This window comes from Hypomesus nipponensis, chromosome 22, assembly GCF_054491055.1.
Source record: "Hypomesus nipponensis isolate SF chromosome 22, ASM5449105v1, whole genome shotgun sequence".
Taxonomy (NCBI): Eukaryota; Metazoa; Chordata; class Actinopteri; order Osmeriformes; family Osmeridae; genus Hypomesus; species Hypomesus nipponensis.
Genome location: NC_140382.1, coordinates 13,850,001 through 13,877,392, shown reverse-complemented (window position 1 = coordinate 13,877,392; position 27,392 = coordinate 13,850,001). Strand labels below are relative to the sequence as shown.

At 47.1% G+C, this 27,392-nt stretch overlaps 2 protein-coding genes across 6 annotated transcripts in view; one reads left to right on the top strand and one right to left on the bottom strand.

The window, feature by feature from the left end:
• Positions 1-3,315: 3,315 nt before the first annotated feature.
• On the top strand, positions 3,316-10,197 carry LOC146236747 (putative methyltransferase NSUN7). The gene is made up of 8 exons (XM_084687027.1): positions 3,316-3,428; positions 3,628-3,780; positions 3,872-4,055; positions 4,163-4,376; positions 4,501-4,644; positions 4,831-4,898; positions 9,201-9,332; positions 10,162-10,197. Exons 1-8 carry the CDS (start codon positions 3,316-3,318, stop codon positions 10,195-10,197), a joined length of 1,044 nt encoding a protein of 347 aa, XP_084543153.1.
• Positions 10,198-10,265: 68 nt separating this feature from the next.
• Positions 10,266-27,392, bottom strand: part of apbb2b (amyloid beta (A4) precursor protein-binding, family B, member 2b) — a 28,842-nt gene continuing 11,715 nt past the window's right edge. For 2 of the 5 annotated variants that reach the window (XM_084686611.1, XM_084686612.1), the window contains exons 5-18: positions 24,040-24,269; positions 23,799-23,936; positions 23,368-23,439; positions 22,988-23,035; positions 22,277-22,362; positions 21,771-21,831; positions 20,404-20,550; positions 19,706-19,833; positions 15,908-16,022; positions 15,030-15,117; positions 14,797-14,880; positions 14,364-14,479; positions 13,886-14,065; positions 10,266-13,063 (exon numbers count right to left, since the gene is read on the bottom strand). In XM_084686611.1, coding sequence (XP_084542737.1) covers positions 12,893-13,063; positions 13,886-14,065; positions 14,364-14,479; positions 14,797-14,880; positions 15,030-15,117; positions 15,908-16,022; positions 19,706-19,833; positions 20,404-20,550; positions 21,771-21,831; positions 22,277-22,362; positions 22,988-23,035; positions 23,368-23,439; positions 23,799-23,936; positions 24,040-24,269 — 1,664 coding nt within the window. In that variant the 3' untranslated portion in view covers positions 10,266-12,892. The remainder of the gene's footprint in view (positions 13,064-13,885; positions 14,066-14,363; positions 14,480-14,796; positions 14,881-15,029; positions 15,118-15,907; positions 16,023-19,705; positions 19,834-20,403; positions 20,551-21,770; positions 21,832-22,276; positions 22,363-22,987; positions 23,036-23,367; positions 23,440-23,798; positions 23,937-24,039; positions 24,270-27,392) is intronic. The other 3 variants (XM_084686613.1, XM_084686614.1, XM_084686615.1) reach the window with 3 other exon arrangements.

The window sequence follows — 27,392 nt, the reverse complement described above, 5'->3', positions numbered from 1 at the left end:
TAATAGCCTACAGTACAGATAATATAATTATGGAGTTATTTCATAACACTTTGAAACTGTGTGAAGTGGACCTAAACGTCGGAAGGCTACAAGGAATCCTTTGGAATAAAGGTAAGACCTCTCGTGCAATTACCAGGGTACAGTAACACGTGCATCTTACTAAGCCTCGTCGCTTCTTTTTTTTTTTTACATGACAGAGACAGCTCTTCTGTTCCGCACCAGCTGGGGAATTAGATGCACTGTAGTTTCTATCGATTAGGTATTGCATAGGTGATCGCTAGCATGTCCACATTGAAAACTTGAAATAACAGTAGATTATTGACTGAATTCACAGTTGTTTGTACACAATTAATCCTCGCATTTGAGAAAAAAAGTGTCTTTCTTCATCCCCAAATATCCAGGACGACTAGAACACAGGCTTAATTTATTTTCATCATAGTCCTGTGTTTAATATGTCGCCCTGAATATTAAGCAGAAGTGGGTCAATGACCAAGAGACTTTTGTCTCGATGCGGACAGGGCTCATAACTTATTCACCATGACGCCTCTGACTGTCTTCCCTAATTGCGAGACCAGGAGCCCAATTACTTGTGGCGGATTACAGGCTCCACGGTCTCACATGAATAGCCTCCGGGACACACTGAGATCTTGTTTCGTCCGTGACTGGTCGAAATGCGTCTTATTTACATTTGGATGCAGGGCTCAAGTTCGGCTCTGTAAACGCCCTAGCTGCTCTCTGCGTAACTGGGGTCTGTTGTCCCATTCAGAGCTTTCACACAAGTTAAATGGATCTTTACCCTAGCTTGTCTGTTAAATGCAATAATATGACTTGAAAAATAACCATTGGATAACGTTAGTCTCGGCCTACGGGAGAGATGGGGGGAGGTCTGGTAGCAGGGCCCCCACCTCTACTCTTCCCTCCATCACCAGCAGAGAGCCCTCTTCTCTTCATCCTCCTCCTCCTTCTTCTCTCCCAGCTCAGGGTAGAAAGTCTTTACATATCTAGGATTAGATCCCCATATGAATCCTATTGTATGGGGTAAAACATGTTTACATTACTCATTCAATGCATCAGCACAGCCTTTCACATTTCATAAATACACATGTCAGGAAACAATGCAGTGGTACAACACACACACACATATTTCAGTGTAAAAATATATATTTTGGGGGTTTGCATGACAATACTGTTGTATCCTGACTGTATGCAACCAGCACTGACAGCTGCTGGGACAATGTTTGTCCAAATGTTTGACCCTGTCAGTTATTTTGCAAATGACATGTACCTCCCTTTTTTCACTTTCAGTGCCAGCCCCCTCTCGGCCTTTTGGCCCATCAGATCATGTTTACCAGCTGGCAACAGTCATTTTTGAGCACCTGCGTGTGGACAAGCCAATCACACAACAGCTGATACGCTACGGGAAGAAGGAGGACACGCCCCTTCCTGAGGCATCCAATGAAATGATATCGGAGAGACAGGCCTACGAGCTGGCATTCAACACATTGAAATGTGTGTGTGTGTTTTTGTACCACTGTATCGTTCTTGACGATGTGTGTTTATGGAAGGGTGTGCAGAAGCATTGCATGAGTGATGCAGAAGCATTGCATGAGCGATGTAGAAACATTTTCAGTGTGGGTTTATAGAAAACAGAACTCAATAATCTTATAATATAAAAATGTGAACACCTGGGGTGCTCTTGGAGCCACACTCATTTGCCAGGTCATGTTTTAAGGGTCTGGCCACCTTCCCATTCAAACAGATTTCCCACCAATCACAACTCTATATTTGAAACGGGGGCAGGTTTCATACGATGACTGTCCAAAGAAGCGTTGTCAACGCATTTTCGTAAATAATCCAAGATGACATATCATTGTTCCAATTGGTTGTAACCATCCAATTCTTTCCAGTTGCGTCCATTTTGGTCTGCACCCAAATGCACCCCATGGAAATCCAATATGAACTGGGAGGTTCCAGACCCATTCTGATTTGCGAATTAATTAATTGGCAAGTAAACGTTTCCCAACACCCGTTTGACTACATCCAGCATGCCCTCTGACTTTCAGAGTCAACTTCATTAAGAGATGATTTGGCTTATTCTTGCTTTAGCTTTTTTTTTTACCCTCACCTGACAATGTAGGACCTGCTTATCTTTACAGTGAATAGCTGTGAGTGCCACCATCTGCTGGGTATAGTGCTCTCATATGAATGAGTATTTACCTGGTGGCTGCAGATATATGTTTGCTTCCTCGTTTATTTTGAAGTTTATGCTCTGTGTGAGTGAAGATAAAACTGACTTTCTCAGCACTACATGTGCACACGCACGCACACACACAGAGAAAAAAATCCCACTCAAAAGAACTAACAGACACAACTTTTCTATTCCAGACCAAGATCTTCTTGAAGATATCTTGATTGACAGCTGCTTCCACACCTCCCAGCAAATCGTGAGCTCTTAGAACACATCTAACCATATTCAATATTTTATATCCAACTCTGTGTAACCTCCCTCCCACTCACAAGTGACTGTTATTAGAAGCGACAGACTGTCTGTCTGCCCTACTCTGGAAGACCAAGCGGCTTACTTCAGAATGTGAGATTCAATTTTAAATGTAGATTTGAAAGAAAAATACTTTTGTATCCAGTAGAAAAAGCTTCTAGCCATATTAACCTAAATTTAATTAGGGGTATAAATATATCAATAACACATCCTTCACATTTACCACAACCATGTAACATCTTGGGGCCCTAGCATCTTTATTAAACATTTTAATAAGCCTGAATATAGTTCTTTCATTGATTTATTGATGGATGTTCAGTGTTTGTTGTTACAATATGGGGAGATCGTCTGGGAATGACCTCATAAACCAAATTTTAATTACTGACAAATTGACACATACACACGAGAATGCACATCATTTGAATAAAGTAGACAATATATCGCATCCGCGAAGACACACTTGTCACCTGTGTGTATGTGTGTGTGTATGTGTGTGTCTGTGTGTGTGTGTGTTGATGAGTTGTTTCTTTGTCAATATAAAACGATAAAACCTTGTACGGTGCCGCTTTTTAGAATTCAGTACATCACACTACCTCTCTCAAGCCTTGTGGACCTTGAGAGACGGATGAATAGATGGATGAGGGGAAGGAGGGTAAGAGACGATCGAGATCATTGAGGGATGAGAAGATGAATAACAACAGGTTCGAGCAGAGCAGGAACATGGCTCATTTGACCTAATGAGTCTACAATGATGACGAGGATGATGGCGGTGATGAAGGTGGCCTGTTTTGCAGGCAGAGGACTCGTTGCCGTTGCTGATGGTGATGCTGTACGACTTCCAGGACAGGAAGTTCCTGGCCCGGGAGCGGGTGAAAGAGGAAGGGGAGGAGTCTCTGCTGGAAGTGCAGAGGATGGAGGTCTGTCTGTACAGGTATGTGGGTCTCATTTGTGCCATTTGTTCAATTCTATATGCACAAAATGTACAATATATGAAATACATCCTAATGACGATTGTCTCATCTCTGTTGGTGTGTGTGTGTGTTTTGTGTGTGTGTGTTTTGTGTGTGTGTGTGTTTTGTGTGTGTGTGTTGGTGTGTGTGTGCTTTGGTGTGTGTGTGTCTACTCCACAGATGTAAGACCAAGCTGGCTGCTTCTCTAGCTCGCTGCAGGGTGAAGCAGGATCTGGTGAGTATCTCCTGCCTGCTCTCAGACCAGGTCAGAACCAAGCAACGAAGAGCCAGAACCCTGCCTCTGTACGCCTGGGTCAACACACTCCAGAGCAGGTAGACGCACACACACACATGCGCACAGGCACACACACACACACACACACAGTGTTTTTGACCCAACGAATCCCTCTCTCCCTTCTTGTAGTGTGGATGAAGTGTGTGAGGTGCTCCACAGCTGGTGTGTGTGTGAGGTGGGGGGTGTGAGGAACCTGCAGGGGTGTGTGTACTGCCACGACCCCCTGGCTCCAGACACGCTGGTCTTCCCTGCTCAGCTCATAACCCTGCTACAGGACTGCCATCTCACCAAACAACACACACTCAACATACAGGTAGGGGAGAATTTGTGTGTGTGTGTGTGTGTGTGGGGGGGGTGTATTGTGTGTGTGTGTGTGAGTGTATGCGTGTGTGTGTAATCCTACTCTTCTCTTCTCCCCAGGACAGGAGTGTGTGTCTGGCTGCGTGTGCACTGCGCCCCCTGTTGTCCAAGGACAGTGACGTTCTGGTGGTGGGGTCCTTCTCTGCTCTCACCCTGGCCCACATAGCTGTCCGAGCCGCTGCCTGCTCAGCCAGGGTGCTGGTGTGTGGAGGAGAGCACAGCCCTACACAGAGAGAGCAGATGCAGAGGGTCCTGGCCCAGATGGACATAAAGAGTTAGTAATAATAATATACTTATGTGTAATTAGACATCCTAATTCTAAAAGTATATTACTCATCAGTTTAATCAAGGCTGGTAAGAAAGACAAAGCCAGTCTGTGTGTGTGTGTGTGTCTACAGATATCCGTGTTCTGTCAGAGGACTTCCGAGGGCTGGATCAGTGGGACTCGAGGTTTCAGAGGTTAAAGGTCATCATGATCCTGCCCCAGTGTTCCAGCTCAGCTCTCCATGACCCAGTGGAGACCCTCCTCTCAGAACACGGAGGTGAGGAGAGGGAGGGTAGACAGAGAGAGAAAACGAAGCACATTGGAAAAGATGTGAAAGACAGTCAATTCTTTACAGTACTGAGATGTGGAAGGATGGATGGCAAAGATAAAGCACAAGCATTAAGACCTGAAGGAGGAGAGGAAGTTTCCAGTTTGTGAATAAGTAGCTGTTCCTTGTTGTCAGACTGCGACCTGCTGCAGGACCTGTCGAAGGGAGAGGGCTCTGTCTCGCAGAACAGAATACACACTCTGGTGACACGTCAGACACAAGACCTCACACACGCTCTCAGCTGTGAGTGGACAAACACACAAACACACACACACACAGAATGCTCATAAACTCACCTCAAGAACAAACAATTATAAAAGGATTAATGAAGATGTGCACCTCCTTCGAAGTTAAACCATAAAATTAGTTCCAAAAGTTCCTTATAAAAACACACCAGTATTCAGGCTGATGTATCAAAACTCAACATCAAGTGTTTGACAGATTTACAAGAAACTGTATCATTACCAGAGTTTCACCTTCTCATATCCTTACACACACACTCCGTCACTAACACACAAATGCACATCCACACAATAGTACACACATCCACACATCCACACATCCACACACACACGCAGACAGACGCCCACACTAGCACACACACACACTGCATTCCTTGCTTATGAAAGTGTGTTGGGCTTTGCCTGCTGTCCACAACACTGTGTTAGACTGACCACTGAGCCTGTGGAGAGTTGCCATGCGACAAAAACAATTCTGTCTCACACATTCCGTTACAACTCAATCCATTTGTTGCACACAGTGCACATACCACCCCCCCCCCCCACACACACACACACACACACACAAAGCCCGGACAATAATATTTTAAAGCCTGCTTACGTCAGTTGCTAGATTATGTTTACTCACGCTCTCATCCTCCCCCCCTCCCTCTCTCTCTCTCCCCTCTCCCCCCCCCTCTTCCCCCCTCTTCATCTTCTCTTCTGTCCTTCTCTCTCCCTCTCTCTTAGTTCCTAAGGTGCAGGCAGTGGTCTACTGCACACGCTCAGTTTATCCTGAAGAAAACGAGCTTTTGGTGAAGAGGGTCTTGGAGAAGGCCGTCACACACCACAAACTACTGCCTTACAAGTACACACACACACCGGTCTAAAGGTCAAATTCTAAATTGTTGTACCTTCTTCTTACACAGTTCAGAAAATGAACTGTAAAAATCACATTCAAAATTCAAAAGATCAAACTGATGTCAATATTCAATCAGGTGTTTTACTGCGGGATGTTATGTATGATGTCCCTTGTCCGTCGCGTTTCTGGATAGAGTATATTACTACACTTTAAACAGCTAAATGTCTGACTATTCAGAATAGAATGATCAAAAGGTCTCTTGAGTGACAAGACATTCACATGGTAGAAGTAGCTCAGTCAATCAATGTGATCCAGTATCAGACCTTTCATCACAGCATAGGCCGAACAGGCAGAGATGCTTAGAGTTTCCATGTCACTAACATGTAGCACCATAACTTTAGGCCAACTTACATCACAAAGATTGTTAGTGCTAATGCTGCATCTCTCAGGATTGTGATTGAACTTGTGCTGGCCTGCCCTGTGGGGTCTGGCTGTGGGGTTGGTGAGGATGAGGATGAGGATGAGGATGAGGAGTTTCATGATGAGAACAGAGAGTCCTGACAATGACCCCAAACCCAACAGATGTGCACACACACACACACCGGTGAAGGAAGGGAAAACCGTCTCATACAGATACAGCTGGAGAGGAGAGAGAAAGACAAGGATTGGGAACGAGTGAGAATGTGTGCAATGTGTATGAGTGTGTGTGTGTATGTGTGTGTGTGTATGTGTGTGTTTGTGTGAGGAAGACACAGAAAGATCAACTCAGTCATGGGCTGGTGACCAACCTGATGAAACACTTATGGTTGCCGGGGGGATAGGACTTAATCCTTGATATGGGGGGAGTGGGGTGCAAAAGAGAGGAGGAGGAGGCAGACGAGAGGAAGATTTCCAAAAAGCAGTTTCACGCCTGCTGCGTTGTCATTAAGCCCTGTCTCACTCCGCCAGGCCGCACACTCCTCCTCCCCCATCCATCTCTTCTTTCTCTTCCCTCACCCCAACCTTCCCCCGGTTCTCCCTATACCTACTCTCTTTCTCTACAGAACGTCTCTAATTACTCCACCCGAGAGAATGTAGCCTTTGTTGTGTTCCAACACCTGTCATTTGCCATGTTCCTATCAGTTTGGGTTCTAGGTTTTAGATTCTAAACCGGGCCTGTACTCTGTTGTTCTCCCAGGTTGAGTGGTCCAGTTCTGTCAGAAGGTTCTGGATCAGAAGTGGGGAGAGATACAACCAGAGAGAGGTTCTTTAAGGTGGAGCCTTCTGAGCACACAAATGGATGCTTCATTGCTCTGCTGGCCAGAGAGGTATGAGAGTGAATCAAAGTGTTTGTCTGCGTGTGTGTCTGTGTGTGCGTGTGTCTGTGTGTGTGCTTGCTCATGTGATTGCTCTGGGACAGCACATTGCAGCTATGCTGAGACTGCAATGTTTTACTACCTGCCTACAGGGACACTAGACTGTTTGGAGATCCCAAAACTCACCAAACACGCACGCACACGCGCACACACCAAACACCTTTCTTTCAAACTATAAACAAAAGTACATCATCCTATTTTGTGTCAATAATAAAACAGCGGATAAGCCACTATCCAGAAGACCTACTGGTAGCTGTGACTGCTAAAATATTGAACCAGACTGCCTATCCCTGTCTGTCCCTTTGCTCTGCAAGACATTCCTACCTCCCCCCTCCCTCCTCGCTCATAAAATGAGTAAAATAACACAGAAGGAAATGAGATGCTGCTTCCCTGTTCACCCTGAAGCTCTGCGAATGGTGCAGAAAGTGTGTGCGTGGAGGGGACCAAGGGAGAGAGAGAATGTGGGACAGTCCCAGATCTATTCAAACACACACTTCACCTGTACCTTCCCCACACATACACACACTTCACCTGTACCTTCCCCACACATACACACACTTCACCTGTTCCTTCCCCACACATACACACACTTCACCTGTACCTTCCCCACACATACACACACTTCACCTGTACCTTCCCCACACATACACACACTTCACCTGTACCTTCCCCACACCTACACACACACAGACACGCACATTTGGCGGAGTGTAAATGTAATCAGACCCTGTCATCAGATCCACTTGCACCTCTAACAGGTTGGATGAGATGAGTGCTGATCGCCTGATTCAGTTACAGGACTAATGCTGCTAGATGTTAGAATTCTGGAATGCCATACAGAGCTATGCTCTCCACATCCACCTGTGGTGGAACACTGGAATCTACTCAACTTGACCAACAGAGAGGGAGGGATGGAGCGAAGGATGGAGACAATGAAACCCATTTCCCCTTGGGGGATTACTCAATTATTACTCAATTATTTTTGAATAAAGGATTTCACATATGATCAAGGGGTGGACAGAGAAGGGGATAGAGAGATGGCAGGAGGAGGGCAGGAAAAGGAGGGAAGGAGATGACAGAGGGAGTAAACGTATTTGTGCTTCTCACTCCAAATAACAAGACCTACTGTACAGTACACTCCCCACCCTGCTGCTTGCTCCTCTTGTCTCTCCCTTCTCCACCAAATTAATTATTTGCTTTATTTGTTTCCCTGCTGTTCAACAGAATTCAGCTTCAAGCCCTACACAGAACTGTACAAAAGGTTCTCATGAGATAGGACTGAAACCGAGTCTTTCCCGCTCCCTCCCAGCAAATTCATTCAGCTCTGTAAAGCTTTATTTATTTTCCTCAATCCTGCTTCTCTCTCTGCACAATGCTGCAGTATAAAAAGTTCCTCATAACTTACAGACTGTAACAGAGTTGTAGGAGACCAGACAATCTATCTTTGCTCCACATACACACACAGACTCCAGAGAGAAATGAGAAGTACGGAAAGACAATGACAGAGGAAAAAGCAAGCCAGTAAGCGGATTACTGTTTAGTTTTTTTTCTGTTCATTTTTTTTGGCCTCTGTGTAAATGCCACAGCAGATGACAAGACACGTCATCACTCTCCATCCTTCTCTCTTCTTTCTATTCCTTCTTTTCCCCCTTCGCTTCCCCCTCTCTTTCCTTCTGCCTATGAAGATATGGGTGTGAGCTGCAGTATTTTGTCCTGAATCAATTTAATGGGAGCTCTGTGTGGAAGTCATGCTGCCTCTCTGAGGAGAAGGAGAGGGAGGAAGGGGGAACGAGAGTCTTTTAGTCGTGGCAGATGTAAGCAACTGTGCACGCTGCATCAGTGAGACTGCAAAGCCATCCAACATTCATTTCCGATCCCTCTTCCTCTCCCTCTCTTTCTAGACCTCTTTAAGTTTAAGGACACAGACACCTGCCCCATTGTTATTCTAGTTATTTCTGTTCCGTCAAAGAATCGTACTTTCACCTGAAAAATGTTCACTTGTGAGTCTTGTCCATTCTTTCCTCTCATCCTTACACTCTCCCGCTTCCTTTCTCTCTGCCTCCCTCTCAGGCTGACCCTGTGAAGGTGGAGTCTGTCCAGGATGTGTTAGCCAGGGCAGCGGCTAAGGGCCTCCTGGGTGGAATTCTCACCGACCAATCACATGCTCCTAAGAAGGGAAGACAGAGGAAGACCCTCCCCCAAGTCCCAAATGACCAATCGTTGGGCGCCTCCAGCCAAGAGCTACCCAGCCTGCCAGAACCAGGGCCACAGAGTGGCCCAGGAAATAGCAACAAGCCATCCACCCTGTTGGAGGAGGAGGAGGGAGAGCATGAGGGAGAGGAAGAGGGCAGCGAGAAAGAGGAGGGAGACAAAGAGAGTGAAGGGGAAGAAAAAGAGGTAATGGGGAAAGTGAAGGGGGTAAAAAAGAAAAAACTGTTAAAGAAGCATTAAAAAAAAACTCACAGAAACCTTAAGAATCTCAAACCCCGCGTCAACCGTTCCACAAAGAGACAAACCAACAAACCCGCGCACCAAACCCGACATCACAAGGGTCAAACTGAACCCAGAACAAAACCTGCTCCTTCGCTCATGCCCATCCCCGTGGACCTCTCCTACCCAGAGACACAAACTGACACCCCAGACCCCCTCACTCTCACAGCCCAGAAACCCACAGCTGTACTGGGTCCCCTAATGATAGGCCCAAAACACTCCCCCACCTCCCCCCTTGCGCCCCAGGGGACACATAGGCATTCTGAGCAGCCACAGGACTCAAGGAAAACATATCAGAATCTTGTGAAACAAGGAGTTCCAAATAAGGAAACGGATAAACCTGGAAGTCCTAATAAAGTTGCAGGTAAACCAGCGAGTCCAAGTAAGGAAATATGGAAACAGGAAGTGTTGAAATCTGTTGGTGTGGTCCTGCCACCTATCTCCTCCCCCACTGTCAGCTCCCTGGGGAGTAGAAGTGTCTCCTCCTCCTCATCCTTCCGTTCCACACTCACTCCCTCCCAATTCTCTCCCCCTCTATCAGTATCTAGGACCAGCCAAGGTCAAGCTGACCCTTTGATGACTCGCCCGAGACCAAAACCCTAAATGGAAAGTACACACAGAGACACACACATGCACGTCATCGGGTTATGTTTTAATATGATGTTTATTCTCACAATAGGTTACATTGATATGGTGTACAAATCAGTGAGCAGCAAACTGAAGCTGACAACATTGTCTGAGTGAAGTTAAACTGTAAAGTGAATGACTGTATGAGCTAGAGAGTTTGGAAGTACCGCCCCATTCTCATCAACCTAATAAGTTAAATGGATTATACTCCCAGTCTAGCTGTACAATGTGATGCTTGTTTGTAAACCAAACTTAAGCGTGTCATCGCTACTGTGAGGGAACCAGGAAGTGCATCAGACTGACTGCCCAACCGAATACAACCAATATGCGCAGTTATAAAATAGAATAAATAAAATAAAAAATATTTCTGTTCAGTACATACAGTCTTTTTCTCGAATGTCTCAAAGGGCATGCAAGGCTTTTTGGGTTGACATTTCTATCAGTTTCCAGCCAGGCCAAAAAGATATGCATAGATAATCGATTGGTAGACTTCTATAAACGTATAAACTGATCTTGTTTGACCACCAAAATAAACTCAAAACGATTCTGTTTAATCCATTCTCATTTTCCGATATTTTCTCTATGTATTTTTTCTTAATTTTTTTTATCTACAACAAACATTGATATTTTACACTTTGGCCCTTTTCGTGTGTTCAACAAAGGCAGTTTTTCATGAAAGAAACAATATAAAACTGCACACACAGAAAATGAAAAGATAGCTTATAAGGTGAAAAAAATGATATATTATATAGATATACACACTGACTTGTCATTTAATTCACATTTCTACATCCTGTGACAAAAGAAGGCTTTGTGGTTGAACTATATTTTCAAAGATGTTAAATTCTTCCTTTTGCCCCTGTGCAGCCTATCAGAGAGCCAATCGCCTTATTGTTAAGAACTGACCAATCCATGCTGAACAGGGAGGTCAGCTGGGGGTTCAATTGAAATTAGATACAAGGATGCCACTTAAAACAGACCAACGTAGGTAATCAAAGTGGCGTTGGTGGCGTTGGCCATACAGACAAGAGCAGGTGAAGGAAGACAAGGTGACCGAACTCAGGAGAATATATAGCAGCATCCGCTAATGTTCTTGGTCAACATGGCATTAGGAAGTTTTGTGTTGAAGATGGCACAGAGGCCATGGTCACTTGCATTCCCAAATTTCCCATCTTGTCTAGTTGAAAGGATCGATGTTTAGAGTTCAGCTACATTGAAAAAAAAGCAACAAACCAGCTCGAAAGTATAAAAACATTCATCCACTTCTCATTGAATCAACTGCCCCTTTTTATAGTGACCACAAAACATGCTAGTTTGATAGTGGCTGTTCTGAATGTGTGTGTGTGTGTGTGTGTGTGTGTGTGTGTGAGATAGATGTTCTTGGCTGAATGAGCTGTGATCCTGGGTGTAATGGAAGACACAACATTTCTTTCAGTCAATAGTCCTCCTGGGTGTCTCTCACCACAGCATATTCAGCTGTGTGTCTGTGTCTCTCTCTTAGTGTCTTTCATCACTAGGCAGAAGGGGAGAGATTATATTTTGTCCATCCCTCAGGTCTCTCCTTCAGTTATGGCTGTTTTCATTTTCCTGCCAGGTAAGATGAAGGCAGGAAAGGAAAAGTAAACAGGACGTGACACAATCATGTTCCAGGTGAAAGGTCACCTCTCGTTTAGGTCACCCAGACCGGACTAGTCGACAATTTACCAGCAAACTCAGACCTGACCAATCGAGTGTGGTACGGCAGTGGTGAGTCAACATCCGCAGACAGGAAATGAAAAATGGAAAAGAAACAATGGGCAAAAATATATTGATGATTTCTCGCTTTCTTTCCGTCTCTCTGTTGGAGTCAGCAGCAATGCATTACTTTAGTCAGGAGTTCCACAGTCACACACAATGGAGCCATGCAGGATAGTAGGCGAACAAAGGTGTAGCCACTGGGTGTGTCTCAATGCTTGCATGAAGTCTCCTCTCCTTGTGACCCGTCCTTTATACACCACGGGTCTGTGTAGATAAAAGCCATACTGGCTTAGAGACACTTTTGCTAATGAGCAAATGATGGTGCGCAGTTTGCAGAGAGGAGAAGAGGCCGGGAAATAGTATTGAGACCCATCCACAGGTGAGTGAGAGGGCTGTGGCCGAGTGTGTGAGTTCATGCTGGGGGGACACAGAGGCAGAGACAGTAGGGGTCATCAGGGCAGGAAGAAGAGTTTCGGAAGCCACACTTTCTTTCAACCACTTCCTGTTTTTTGAGTTATATACTTCCTTTGTTGATTTTGTTTTGATATATACAGTCACATTGTTATCATCCTAGTTATTTAGGTTTTTATCAATTGGTTTGTTATTTGTCGGATACAATTCTGTTATAATTCAAGGAATTTATATTTTAGAGTTTCATGTTCAGAAATATGACTAATGTACTGGGTTTGCATTTGCTTTCTATGCAAAGATGTCCAACTTTCAAATTGAATTTCTATTTCACTTCCAGCACACGATTTGGCACTAAATTGACCGCAACTCCCTTTAGCGGATTGTGTTTATGGGTTTTTGTTTTCTGTTTGTTTCCATGGTGACCCGGGGGCGGAGCGGGGGGAGGGGGGGGGGGTGTTTGGTGGCACGGGGAGTGGACAGGCGCTGTGTTTCCATGGTTACTGGGGCAGCTCGGTGACAGGTCTCTTCTGCTTGAGGGTGTCGATGAGCGAGAGGACGCCACGCTTCACGCTGGTGGAGACCCGGCGAGACACAGAGTCTCCCTGGGGGGCGGAGCCACAGGCCTTCTGGGAGGGGGGCCGTGCCACCAAACACTTCTGGTACCTCAGCTACAGGGAGGGAGAGAAACATGTAGGTGTAGAGAAACACATTTCTGAAGGAGTGAGAAAGCAGGACAGATGGAGGGGGAAAGAGGGAAAGGTTCAAGGTGAGACAAAAAAGGATGAAGAGGATATTTCGGGGGAAAAAGGTTTCAAAGGGTTTTGAGTAGGAAGAAAGACTGGAGAAGAGAATATGGAGGGAACACAGTAAATAAGAGTAATTGCTGAGTCCAGTAGTGTGTTGAGGCTTAGCTGACAGTAAGTGTGCAGTTTCTCTGCTCCACCAGGAGACAGGACAGGCTTTAAATCCAATATACACAGAGGGAGTGAATCAGCACTTAACACACACAGACTCCCCAGACCTCTCCTCATAGACCTGACAGTGTGCGTGTATGTGTGTGTGTGTTCGTTCATGAGGGCGAGGGATTGGTTGGTGATCAATAGCAATGATAGATGTTCTCCTGTCACAATACATCAGAGTTTGAGAGCGTACGTGTGTGTGCATGTCTGTGTGGGTGGAACCGTGTGTGTGTGTGTGTGTGTGTATCCATATATCCACCGTTCTAAAGTGAATCAATAGTACAGGCAGCAGCCCACTAATCCTCTCCTTAGCAGAGTTACACTCAAGCAGCCACTGCAGAGGAACCTGACTGGCTGGAGCCTGAATGTGTGTGTGTGTGTGTATGTGTGAGTGTGTGCACGCATGTGTGTGTCTGTTCACCCAAAGTAACTGACACCCCTGAAGTAACAGACACTCCGGGTAGACTCAGGCCAACGCAAGAGTAATTGAAAGGAGGTTTTCAAATGTTTTTTGAGCCCCAGGCTGCTCACCATGCACGCGGCCTGGACGGCCTCCGACACGCTGCCGGCGTTGGGCTCGCACCAGAACACGTGGCAGTCGTAGTGCTGCCCGCCGGCGTCCATGATGAAGGCAAACGTATGCACGTCCTGGCCCACGCCCATGAAGGACAGGAAGCGCACCCGGCACTCCACCAGCACTTCCTCTTCCTCCTGATGACGCAGGGACACAGAGACAGAGAGAGAGAGAGAGAGAGAGAGAGAGAGGAAGTGATGTCACTACAGGGTGACAGTGAAAGGCCCAATAATGAAATCATTAAAAGGGCGAGGAAATGGGAAGAATGAACAGGAGGGTAAAGAGTGTGAAGGAAAGCCAGAGCAAAACAGTGGATAAGTAGTACATGAGGGCTATCTCTTTTCCCCTAAGTGGGTTAGCGTTGACAGAAAGCATAAAGGGGAACAGAAAGAGGAGGAGAGACAGAGAGGGAGGAGGAGAGGAAGGTTCTCCTGCCTTCTCCTTGCTGATGGTGACGGTGGCGTCGGCCACATTGAGGGCCACCTGGACCCAGTCCTCTCTACTGGACGAGCCCACCAGGCTGTCGATGGCGCCGTTCAGGATGTCCATTCCTAGGGCAGAAGGGTCAGCACGTGTTTGTCTGTGTGTGTCCTGGGAACATTGTGGACTAGCCCATATATGGGGTGACTCATCATGCATGCCTCGCACTGAGGAGGGCCCAACATGTACTGAAACGTCTTCGCTCTTGCACTCGACTTTGGTACATATCCTTTCACTGTCTGCACAGCCCTGTCAAGTGACAAATATAAATATTTTCGAGTTCTTCCTTGCTGCACTGAAAGCTTAGTACCGCACCAGAAAAAAGACAAACAAAGGGCAGTGGTTAAGGCGCAGCTCTCCCCTCGTGAAGCCCTGCGGGAACACTCACCTATGGGTCTGGCTACAGGCATGACGCCCAGGTAAAACACCTGAAACCTCTGGACCAGCTCTGTCTTTGGGGTGGGGAACTCTGCTGGGGGGGAACACAAACACACACACACGCGTTACAGACTCCCACACTTCTGAATCCTCGCTCTCCGTCTCTCACAGCCTCGTACACGCTCTTCCCTCGTTCTCTTGCTCACGCACGCGCCCCTCCGCGCAGGGCAGACAGCAGCCTACCTTGGAGGGGGAGGTCTAGTCCCGCCTGAATCCTGTCCTGGAGAGAACCCGCCGCCATGGCTTTGGCATTCTTACGCTCTGTCATGATCTGGAGAGAAGAGGAGAGGAAGAGTGGGAGCGGGAGAAAGAGAGGGGAAGAGAAAAGAGGAAACGGAAAGAAATGTGAGAGACGAAATCAAGAGCAAAAAGGGGAGAGGCAGCGATGAAGGGAGCAAGGGACGGGGTGGATGGCAGGAGAAAGATGGAGGATAAGAAATGAGCTAGCCAGAACCCCCCCGCCCCCCCCCCCCCCCAGAGACATAATGACAGTCTCCTCAATTCACCTGGGGACACACACTCCCACTCAGACACACACGCACAGAAAGCTAACCAGGTCACCCCCCCCCCCCTTTCTATAAAGGATGGTAAAAGCTTCTCCTCAACAGCAGGGCTCAAGGCAGAGTTGACATGCTGTTCAAACACACACACACGCACGTTCTCTCTCTTACTCTTTCTCTCCCTCTCAGCAGCACACACACACACAGATAAATTATGCATGACCATAATCAAAGACTTAGTCACAGTAACTCTGCATCTCTCTCCGTCTCTGACCCCCTCTCTTCTTGTTCCCTCCCCCGCCATCTCTCTCTTTAATAAGACAGCCCTCACCAAGCCACAGGAACAGACCATACACATCACTAAACATTCTGGGCTCAGTCTTGGACCATTTAGCTGCTCTGCTGGGTTCTAACACTTGTGCTTAGACCTAGATCCAGTCAGGGTCCAGACAGTAGAGTTTAGAGTATGGTACAGTTATTGCCCTGGTTTGAACCATGTTGCTCCAGTCTAGGTCCAGGTCCAGGTTTAGGTTCAGATCACTTCCAGGTCAAGCCTCTTACCCGGGAGCAGATCTCGTGCAGGCTGGTGGCAATGGCTTTGGCTGGCGTGTCACAGCGGAACACATGACATTTCAGTATCCGCGTGTCTTTGTCCCTCGCCACGTACGCAAAATCTCTGAGGGGACGCAGAGAACAAAGAGTTAACCAGGGAAGGAAGGACGACAGAGATTAGGGTGTGAATATGACACTATTGGTGTTCCTGTGAAAGGGCTTGGCACAATGCTTCAAACATAAGAATGTGTGTGTGAGTGTGTGACCTTTACCGACCTAATGAGTAAAAACACACACACACACACACACAAAGATCGATAGAGAACCACTGAGATCAATGGAGCACTAAGATGCACTGGAGAGTTCCACAGTGAACAGACACAGCTGCTCCCCCCCCCCTTTCAGGCTTCAACAGATGGGAGGAAGGGACCAAAAAATATTGGAAAAGATGGAGGGATGACGGTGGATGAAAATATAGAAAGAAGCACTCCAGGATGAAGGGGGGGGGCTCAATACATGCCTCGGGTACTCAAACAAATACACACCTCCGTGTGTGTGTGTGGATAAGATAAAAAGACCACCTCATAGGCAGCGTGCACGAGTCAGAGAAGGCTTTCAAATCTCCACCGGAGTGTGTGTGCGCTTCAGTGTGTGTGCGCTTCAGTGTGTGTGCGTGTCGGTTGTTTTTTACAGGTCATAAGAAAATAGGTTGGAAATGTGCTTTGAAGACCGAGGGAGACAGAAACCAGGAAATGAAACAATAACTAGAAGCGCCGATGGACAAGGAGTGAGGAATGAGGGATGAGAGGAGGAGAGAACAGGGGTGGAGGAATAACAGCATTCTTCTGTTTACCTCTCTCTGAATCCAGGGAAGCGAGGGAAGAAAGAAGGAGAGTTAGTTGGAGAGAGGAGAAAATACAATCACAGCAAAATACCTCCTGCTGGGGTACACTGAGTTTCATCTCTCCCAAAGACACACTCACACACACACGTGCACATGTGCACACACACACACATTCACACACTCACTCACACACATAACCTTGAGTTGCTTGTACTGTTCTTTCCCTCCCTCCTCCGAACTATTCCCCTTAGACAGCCCCAACAGCTGTGCATACTAAGGGTTTGGCTCTAGGAGAGACAGTGTGTGTGTGGGTGTGTGTGTGTGTGTGAGTGTGTGCGCACGCGCGTGTGCATGTGTGCGTGTGTGTGTGTGTGAGTCCTTGGTCTGCAAAACTGCGTTGACCTGCTTTTAATTAGCATGTTCAACCCTGAGAAAACATTTAGAGAAATATACAAAGAAGGACTTAGTAGGAAAAGAGAAAGAGAGAGTGTGAGAAAGAGGAGAGAGAGAGAGAGAGAGAGAGAGAGAGAGAGAGAGAGAGAGAGAGTGGAGAGAGAGAGAGAGAGAGAGAGAGAGAGAGAGAGAGAGAGAGAGAGAGAGAGAGAGAGAGAGAGAGAGAGAGAGAGAGAGAGAGAGAGAGAGAGAGAGAGAGAGAGAGAGAGAGGGGGAGAGGGAGATTGGGGGATATTTATGCATGCTCCTTGGATTAGGGTAACAATCTGAAATTGGCCACCAATGGTAAGAGTTGCGGATATTTTGTTAATTGATGAAAAAATACTTCAGAGAGAGAAAGAGAAAGAAAAGGACAGAAAGACAGACTGAATGACAGACAAAAAAAAAGGAGAGAAAGATAAGAAAATACATTAAAGAGAAATCTGGAAATAAAACAATGTATATTGTGACATCATGGATGAAAGAGAAGAGTTGAGAAGGACAGAGGGTAACCAGTTAATCACTAGATGATCTACAGTAATCGCCATGCCAACGCCTCTAAAATGTCAAGGTTGCCGTGGGAATGCATAATCTCCGTGGTAATAAGGAATTCCGTGGCAAACAAGAAGAGGAGGACACTGGGGGAACATTCTGACACAGACACCATCAAATCAAAGCGAATCCATCAGCAACACACATACACACACACACTACATACACACCGTAACTCTTTCACAGGTGTTCCATGTGCACACACTAAATATTTGTGTGCAGATGTATCTTTCCTATGCAACACTACTTAGTACAATGTGTTTGGCATTTGTGAAAAAGAAAAAAGAATAACGTCAGCATAAAAAATAGTATCTCTCTCGGTCTCCCTTCTCTCCTCGTACCTTTCCCTTCAACACACTGTTCTGTGACTCACCGACTCCCCACTAGACACCTCTTCCCTGAACTTTCAGAGAGACACACACACACAATTTACTTGCCTATTTGTTTTCCATTATAATTTTTAAAGGGGGGGAATATATTACACTTAAAGAAAGAAACATTTAAAATGTAAAAAGAAAGAGAGAAGAAGAAAAAGGAAGTAAAGTACTCACAGATAAAGATGGCTCTATGTCAGTATGGTGGCAATCCAACGCTATCTAACCACTGACACACACACACACACACAGCCTTCCTTTACGCACACACACACTCCCGTCTGAGCAGAGAGTGAGCACTAAGCAGCCCTCTCTCTCCCTCCTCATCCCTCGCTCTACTCCTCCTCCTTCTGCTGCAGTTACAGTGGTGTTGCCCCCTGTCTGTCTCTGAGTGTGTGTGTGTGTGTGTCTACCTCTGTGTGTGCCCGTTTGATGCACAACTGGTTAAAAAGCAGAACGTAGATTCTCCCTGGCCATTAAACGCACCCTTGTCTGATCATTCTCCTTCACGTGTGTGTGTAATTGGATGTTCGATAACCCCAAATAATACAATGACAATAAAACAACCTTTTATTACCTAAAAGGTACACCCTAAGTAGATGGACCTGCTAACCTATATATCATTTTATGCGGCAGTGTCACAAGAATGGATTCGTTGTCTATCGGAGAGCGCCCTCTACAGAGTAGCAACAACACAACACAGGAAGCTATTTATTTTTTAGCTTAAGTTGTAAGGGAGGGAGGGATGGGAGGGAGGGAGGGAGGGAGGGAGGGAGGGAGGGAGGGAGGGAGGGAGGGAGGGAGGGAGGGAGGGAGGGAGGGAGGGAGGGAGGGAGGGAGGGAGGGAGGGAGGGAGGGAGGGAGGGAGGGAGGGAGGGAGGGAGGGAGAAAAGGAGGGAGAAAAAGAGGGAGCAGGGCAAACAGGGTGGGAAACAATGACAGACTTCTTTGTCGTACACTCCTCCATATTCAGGAATAAATCTTTCATTAACGCCATCATCCTTCTATCATCAATCATTCAATCCTTTCTTAACTCCAGGGACCCCACTGTCCACTGTCCCAATCATTACTGTGACCTTTCCTCTGTGTGTGTGTGTGTGTGTGTGTGTGTGTGTGTGTGTGTGTCTGTGTGTGTGTGTGTGTGTGTGTGTCTGTGTGTGTCTGTGTGTGTGTGTGTGTGTCTGTGTGTGTGTGTGTGTGTGTGTCTGTGTGTGTGTGTGTGTGTCTGTGTGTGTGTGTGTGTGTCTGTGTGTGTCTGTGTGTGTGTGTGTGTGTCTGTGTGTGTGTGTGTGTGTGTGTCTGTGTGTGTGTGTGTGTGTGTGTGTCTGTGTGTGTGTCTGTGTGTGTGTGTGTGTGTGTCTGTGTGTGTGTGTGTGTGTGTGTGTGTGTCTGTGTCATGCACCATCGACGCCAACACTTGGCTTATAGGGGACACGGGGGAATACAAATGTTGTCTCCTAGGTAACAAGCAAACACAAACAGTTTGAATTCTATTAAATACCAATATCTTAACTTTATTTATGTAATATCAGATGTACAAAAACATATCCTTTGTATGTGCTCTTTATAAGGTAAAAACCTGCTGTGGTTGCCACGGTAAATTACCTGCCGTTGTCACGGCCGACGCCCCAGACGCGGATGCTTGCGATTGGCTGGGAGTGGAGAACGCTGCGGTCCATGGGGTCAACCAGGTTCAACATGTTGTTCTCCAATAGCAGGTACATGTCCTTACCCTGGACACACATACACAGTTATATTGTCATCACCCGTATCACAGTATGTTACCACTCCAATTGACTATGTGTGTGGTGGTGCGTGTGTTTGACTGTGTGTGTGTGTGGGGGGGAAGGGGAGTGGTTTGGTTTGGGCAGTGTGTGTGTGTGGGGGGGGGGGGGGAGAGGGGGGTGGGTTGGGCAGTGTGTGTGTGACTGTGAGCGTGTGTGTGGGGGGGAAGGGGAGTGGTTTGGTTTGGGCAGTGTGTGTGTGGAGGGGTGTGCGTGTCCTCTCCTGTAGATTTGAAGGCCTTTAAATAAATGATCAAATCCAAGAGGGGGTGGCAGGATGAAAGGCTAATGAAAGAGAGGAAGCCCTCTCCTCCCCCTCTTCTTCTCTCTGCTGTGTGTTCTGTCGTTTCACATTAGACACAACCAGTGGAGAGAGAGTTCAAAAACCTGTTACCCTCCCTCCATCCATCTCTCGCTACACTCTAGGTTGCCTCTCTTTCTGTATCTCTCTCTATTTCACATACACACACAGTGCCACAGTCTCACTCCTACACACACACACACACACACACACCCTACCTCGCCCCAGATCCCGACGGTGTCTCTGATGTCATTCTTGCAGTAGGAGAGCTGGCGGATGCAGTTGTTAACGGCAACGCTGCTCTTCCCCGGAGCCAGGTCGTCCTCGGCCATCTCCACCCAGCCCAGGGAGCGCACGGCAAAACACTGACACACACACACACAGGATGAGTATACGTCTCATGCACACAATTTATTCATAGGACTAATTGTATCTTCACTAATCTCCGTGGAGGAGAGTCCACTGAAGCCCATGTGGAGACCCTCCTGCTCTGGGCAGCCTCCCCTAGACCACTACTTCACCAGCAGACCACAACTGGAGACAGAAATAGAGTTGGAGAAAGGAGGAAAATACCCTTTCACTAGCAACCCTGCTCTCTTTATAAACTATTCATCGGGCCTTTCTGCTGGTGGGCTATACTGGCGAGGAGAGAGAGAGTGAGAGACATCAAACAGACTCATCAAACTTTCACACAGTGAGTGACGATGATGGTCAAGCCCTCAGCAGTGTCTGTCTTTATGGTGGGTATAAAACTACTGTTCCAGGCTAAAGGACTAACCAATCACCTCAAGCTAATGAGAGTGTGGGTAGAGAGAGAAATTGACGGAGCGAGTTTGACAGTACAGGCTAACAAGAGTTGCATTTTCACTTTACATGACTGTCATTTTGGATCTATAGTGGTCTACCAAGGCCTCTGGAGGAGAAATTCCAGACCAGTTACTATACATAGTTCTCTCTGTCTGTGTGTGTGTGAGTCTTGCCAGACCACGTTCATCCATCTGTGTCTGCTATCTATCACACTGTCACTGTTGCTAAGGGAGTTTTGTCGGCTAGGCAACAACAGAATTCTAGAATGCCAACAACCACCCATGCCTTACGTCACATTGTGTTTTAAACATATATTTAAAGAGTTTACCTTATGCCAGCCAAACCCCATACACAAACCCCAAAATAAAATTATCTCTTCAAAATATTCTTTTGTTTTGGGAAACTATCACCGTAACATCCTCTCAAACAGTATCTCATCGAACTCTTCACGTACAGTCTCATAGACTGTACTGGTGAAAATCTTACTCTGTCCACAAAGGGGCAGTGGTGTCACACAGATTTCCACTTCTCTCGTAAAAAAAAAAAAAGTCAAGCCAGGACAACAAGAGGAAGGCCAGTTGTTAAACACGCTAAAACATTTGGAAAGACAAACAACAATGAAGAAGCTGCACGGGTGCAAATGTTTACAAAAGGTTCTACACCTATAGAAAGATGATTGACAGGTGGATCAGAGGAGATGATTGACAGGTGGATCAGAGGAACGTGTGAATGAATGCCCTCCTGAATATAGAGTAGGTGTTTGAAAGGCGGATCTTACCTTGACCTCAGGGTTGCTGTTGACACTGCTGGACTCCTCTTCTTCTGCTGGGAGAGGGTTTCTGAGAGAGAGAGAGAGAGAGAGAGAGAGAGAGAGAGAGAGAGAGAGAGAGAGAGAGAGAGAGAGAGAGAGAGAGACAGAGAGACAGAGAGACAGAGAGAGAGAGAGAGAGAGAGAGAGAGAGAGAGAGAGAGAGAGAGAGAGAGAGAGAGAGAGATGAGTGAACTAGCCCTCTACCAGAGACAGTTATAGAGACTTCAGACACAAATTAAAATCCAGAATGGAGAGGAGACATTAGAGGACTTCCTGAGCACATGGCTCAACTTCCTGTGATGTCAGACCTAAAGAATGCATTGAATCTGACGAAGGGGGAGAAGAGGACAATAAAGGAGGGGAGACGATGATGAGAAAGACAGAGCGGAGGGAAAAGCTTGGTTCCCTGGTGCGTGTAGAGAGACAGAGACAGAGACTGCGTGTGTGAGTCGACATGCCAGCCAGTCTCTCACCGCAGTTTGAGCGAAGCGTAGCGCAGCGTGGCTCCCTCAAACTCCTTCAGGCTGGGGTCAGAGTTCACCGTTGCCGCCTGCAGGTCCTGGTCGCACACAGATGACATCATCAAACACGGCACCATCAGACTACTCAGAGACACAGTGCAAAGACACGACCAGCATGCAGCATTGTCATCGGCCTGTCTGGCCTATGGAGGCTGTGTCATAGATGAGTGCCATGTCACATGCTGTAATGAAGGGAAAATGCGTTAACAATGCCGGAGCATAGAAAGACACAGAGCTTAGAAAAATGTCTTAACAACACAGGGGTGCATCCACACACACAGAGAACAGTATGTCGAAAGCACCAAGTGAAAGACAGACTACAGCTATGCACTGGAACACATATACAAACCAAAACAAATCATATAACAGTTTAAAATGTTGAATCTTGCAGCAGGATTCTCGCTGTCCATTAGGTCAACTGTGACCACAGGCAGACAGAGGTCAAAGGTTACCTTGAAACTCAATGTCAAATCCGGACTGGACATAGTGACAGCAATGCATGCTTCGTCTAAGATAAAACAAACAGCTTGATTCCCGTACGGCAAAAACAGACACACAACACACACTGCGGACACATGCACACAAGCACACACCCGCGCAGATTCTTATGCAGGACGAGCAGGCATCAACCAGACTAAAAAGATTGGTGGGGTTTATACTTGCCTTCCAAACCTCACTATCAATCTTTCCGCCAAAATCACTCCACGTCTGCTACAATCCACAACAACAACACACACACAGACACACACACACACACGTTGGAGAGTGGGGCAGAGACAGAGACAGTTCAGAGCTGTTAGAACACTCCACGTCTGCGCTTGATGATGCAACTCAACCAAAAGTAACTTCTAATTGTTGTGGGTTGGAGTTATGTTGCGTTTCTGTGTTCTCTTTGAACACAATAAGGTTCTGAAGTTAGTGCAGACTGGCGCCGCAGTCCATACATGGATACACACAGATAGCGTCAATATGTATTCGGTGCTTTGGGTCACATGGGGAGGAAAAGAGGGATGGAGTGAAGGGAAGAAAGGAAAGAAGGCTACCTTGTTGTCGTCTTTGTGGTGTTCAGGGTGACTGTCCTGGTCGGCCATCCCCTGGGGAGAGGACGAGCGAGGCTGGAGAGAGAAGAGAGAGCGATAAGAGAGAAAGGTGAAATACTTCTTTTCAATAAATGTCTCATCACCATTCCATCTCTCCTCGCTATCGACCGGATGTGTCCATCAGTGTCAGTCTCTCCTTCTCTCTGGCTAGATCAATGTATAATCTTCATCTCCCTCTCTCTCTCTCTATCTCTCTCTGTCTTTTGTTCTGCTTGATTGACTGCACTTCAAAAGTGCCTGAGGGCTTTCTGTCTTCAGTTCCTCTTCCTCTCACTCTCTCTTTCTCTCTCACTCCGTTTATATCTCTCCACACACCCCATGCGAAACAGACGAGACGCAGCGATGTAAAAGGCCAGTGATTGGCCGATACTTACGAGGTAGCAGCTGTTGACGAATCCGCAGGAGGGGATGGTGTCGTTGGCGGACGCCGGCAGAGGCTCCACGGAGCTGTCGGAGGAGGTGGTGCTGCCGGAGCGAGAGGACGCGCCGAAAAACACCTCGGCCTGGGAAGACTACACACACACACACGCGCGGATACATGAAACACATACTGCAATACACTGCCTGGCAAAGCTACGGCCAAGAGTGTGTGTCAGTGTGTGTAGCCCTTCTCACCTCATGGTCAGGTGTGGGCGAGGGGGTGAGGGAGACCAGAGAGTGTTTGCGCGGCGTGGTGCCCAGCGCCAGGCTCTGGTCTGTGGGTGCAGGCTGGCGCGTCGCCGGCCTCTCCCACTGGGTGGTCCCCGTGGGGATGTGCCAGTAGTAGATGCCCGCCATGTCCGTGATCTTCTTCCATCCTGGAGGCAGATCAGGGTCCGTCTGGAACGACTGCTCACTCCAGATATCTGACACGCACCCACACACACACACACACTAGGGTATTAGTGTTTAAGGGTTGTTATGGTAAACTGATTACCATACAATGCGTGCGTGGGCTGTACTTGACTGGACTTCTTGTGACTCTGCATGGTGACTAACAGCTGAGGGTTGAACAACTTGTTTATAGCAGCTACAGTTTCATACAGACAGTCTTTACATAGACCAACATGTCAGGTCTGAACTGTGCACCTGTTTGGTGCATAGAACATTTTTTGAAAACGACACACACAGACACATACACACACACTGAATAATATAACCCAGGTCCCATGAAATTGAAGGCTTGGTAGAACAGGCTGCTGGTGTTTGAACCAGTGGCCACGCATCATTCTTCCCATGACTTAGCTTATTCGTTTTATGTGTGTGTTTGTGTGCACTAGGGTTAGGCTTGGGTATGGGTCCAAATCACTGCACTTCTCACCAATGTATTTTCACAACACACACACACACACAATCAGTGGACAGGTGACAAACAGCCCTAGTCGTAAAGCTGATGAGACTCTGAATTAGGGGGCATAGCAGGCTGTAAAGGTGATATAAGCCTGGTTCGTGGATGAAGAGGTGGTGTGTGTGTGTCCTAAACAGCTAGCCCTAACTGCTGACCAGGCCGATAAAAAACAGCCTGCAGGTCTGTCGCTACAACGACGATCCATTTGTCATCAGGACGACTAGACTGGTTTGGCTCATATTGAGATGGAATTTAGATATGGAGAGGGAGGTAAGAACTCCAGATACACACACACACAAACACACACACACACACACACACACCTGCAGATAGTTTATTTAGGAAGAGACACCTCAGAGACTGTGAGCTCTTGAGACACAAACCCACAGACTGACCCAACATCCAATGGGATTCCATGGTTTGCAGAGGTGCATAGGATGCTGGGAGAGTGAGTTCTTCCCCACAGGGAAAATAGGTCACCGTGTTCGAGACTACAACAGGGACTTGAGTGTGTCTCTGGGGCTTTTGTGTAAAGATGGATATTCGCAAGAGGGTGAAAGAAAATGGGTGAAAGGGGGGGATTGATGAAGAAAAATTGTAGGAAAATGGGCAGGGGAGGATGGTAAAGGCTGCTGAAAATATATTTGTCTCTCAAAGTAGCAACACACCGACACAGGGAGAGGGAGACACACAAACGCAACTGTCTGATTTAGTGTTTTGTTTGTCTCGGTCTCGTCTGTACGCAGTAAATCATAGCTGGAAGTTAATAAAGCAATGTTAGCTTCAGCTCGGCAATGTCAGTATAAGGCTAGCCCATTCAGGATCCATCTTACCAGGGCAGCACTTGATATGCTAAAGGTTATTATCCATGTATGCAGCCTCTGGCTCTGTTCCATTGCAGAGCTGAGTAGCTGTTAGCCTCAGCTAGCTTCAGTTAGCATGCAGCCCCAGAGCAGAGCAGAGTGGGGGAAGGGGGGTATGACTCGAGCCAGAAAACACACAGGCACTCTGAGCTGTAAATCACAGCACTGACAGAGGCTACAGTACACACACACACACACACACACACATCTATGCTGACACATTCAATACACGCTTGCACTCAGACTGTCTGACAACAGAGCAGAAATCTGTGGAGACAATCCAAGAAAAACACATACACACAGAACACACACGAAAACATCAACTTTCATAACTATATCTCCCCCTCAGGTTTCCCCTTTCCCTCCATCTCACCTACATTCAACAAGAGCATGCACAGACACACACACACACACACACACCAGCCTGACCGGGCTAACCCGCGGTTGGTACCTACCCTCGTAATTGACAATCACAATGGCCAGCATGTAGTCTTTCCCCAGCATCATCACTAACCCCTGCTCCTGCTGCCTCTGCCAGCACGCAGGAGAGAGACACGAAGGACAGAGAGAGAGAGAGAGAGAGAGAGAGAGAGAGAGAGAGAGAGAGAGAGAGAGAGAGAGAGAGAGAGAGAGAGAGAGAGAGAGAGAGAGAGAGAGAGAGAGAGAGAGAGAGAGAGAGAGAGAGAGAGAGAGAGAGAAGCCGGGGTGGGAGGTAAGGGAGAATGAGAGAAAGAGGTAGGGGAACAGAGAGAGAGATTAAGAGACAGAGAGAGAGATAAAGAAACAGAAACAGAGAGAGAGAGAGAGACAGAGAGAGAGAGAGAGAGAGAGAGAGAGAGAGAGAGAGAGAGAGAGAGAGAGAGAGAGAGAGAGAGAGAGAGAGAGAGAGAGAGAGAGAGAGAGAGAGAGACGTTGTCTATACCCAACACATGTCTTGTTGTTGTTGTTGTCGCTGCCTCCTCTCACATGAACAACGAAGCCCTCCTCACCACATTTCCTGTCCTGCTCGGAGGAGGAGAGGAACTGGAGGAACGCTCCACCGTCTCTCCCTCTCTCCCTCCCCCTTAGCCTCCCCCCTGTTGCCATAGCAACCCCCGATCATCTTTCCTGCAGCCTCACCAGCTACTGACTCAAGTCAGCTGGGGGTGGGGAGGGGTGGTATAGTTGTATTTTGAATGTGTGTGTGCATGTGTGTTTGACCCTATGTGTGAAAGCAGGGTCACAGTGGGCCTCTAACCCACATGATCCCAAGAGGAATCTGACACACACCTGTGATAACAACACTCTCAGCCAAACAAGAGAGAGAGAGAGAGAGAGAGAGAGAGAGAGATGGAGAGAGAGAGAAAGAGAGAGAGAGAGAGAGAGAGAGAGAGAGAGAGAGAGAGAGAGAGAGAGAGAGAGAGAGAGAGAGAGAGAGAGAGAGAGAGAGAGAGAGAAATAGAATCTCAATGTTATTTGTCTCTCTGAGGCAGACTGAGAGACTAGACAGACACACACACAGACACACACACAAATAAATCGACCCTGGAACAACAATCCCCCTTTCCACCATTCTCTGCTTTTTATCATCTGCGTTTTCATGAATACACACACACATCTCCAAGCACCATCACACACCAAGGTCAGGGCCTTTGGTCTTGAGGACAGAAAGAAACTCCTGCAGCAGGTCTACAAATCTGTGGTGTACACATCACTGTGTGTGTGTGTGTGTGTGTGTTGGTCCACCCTGCCTCTGCGTCCTCCTGTGAATATTTACAGCTTGTTTACGACCCCCTCTG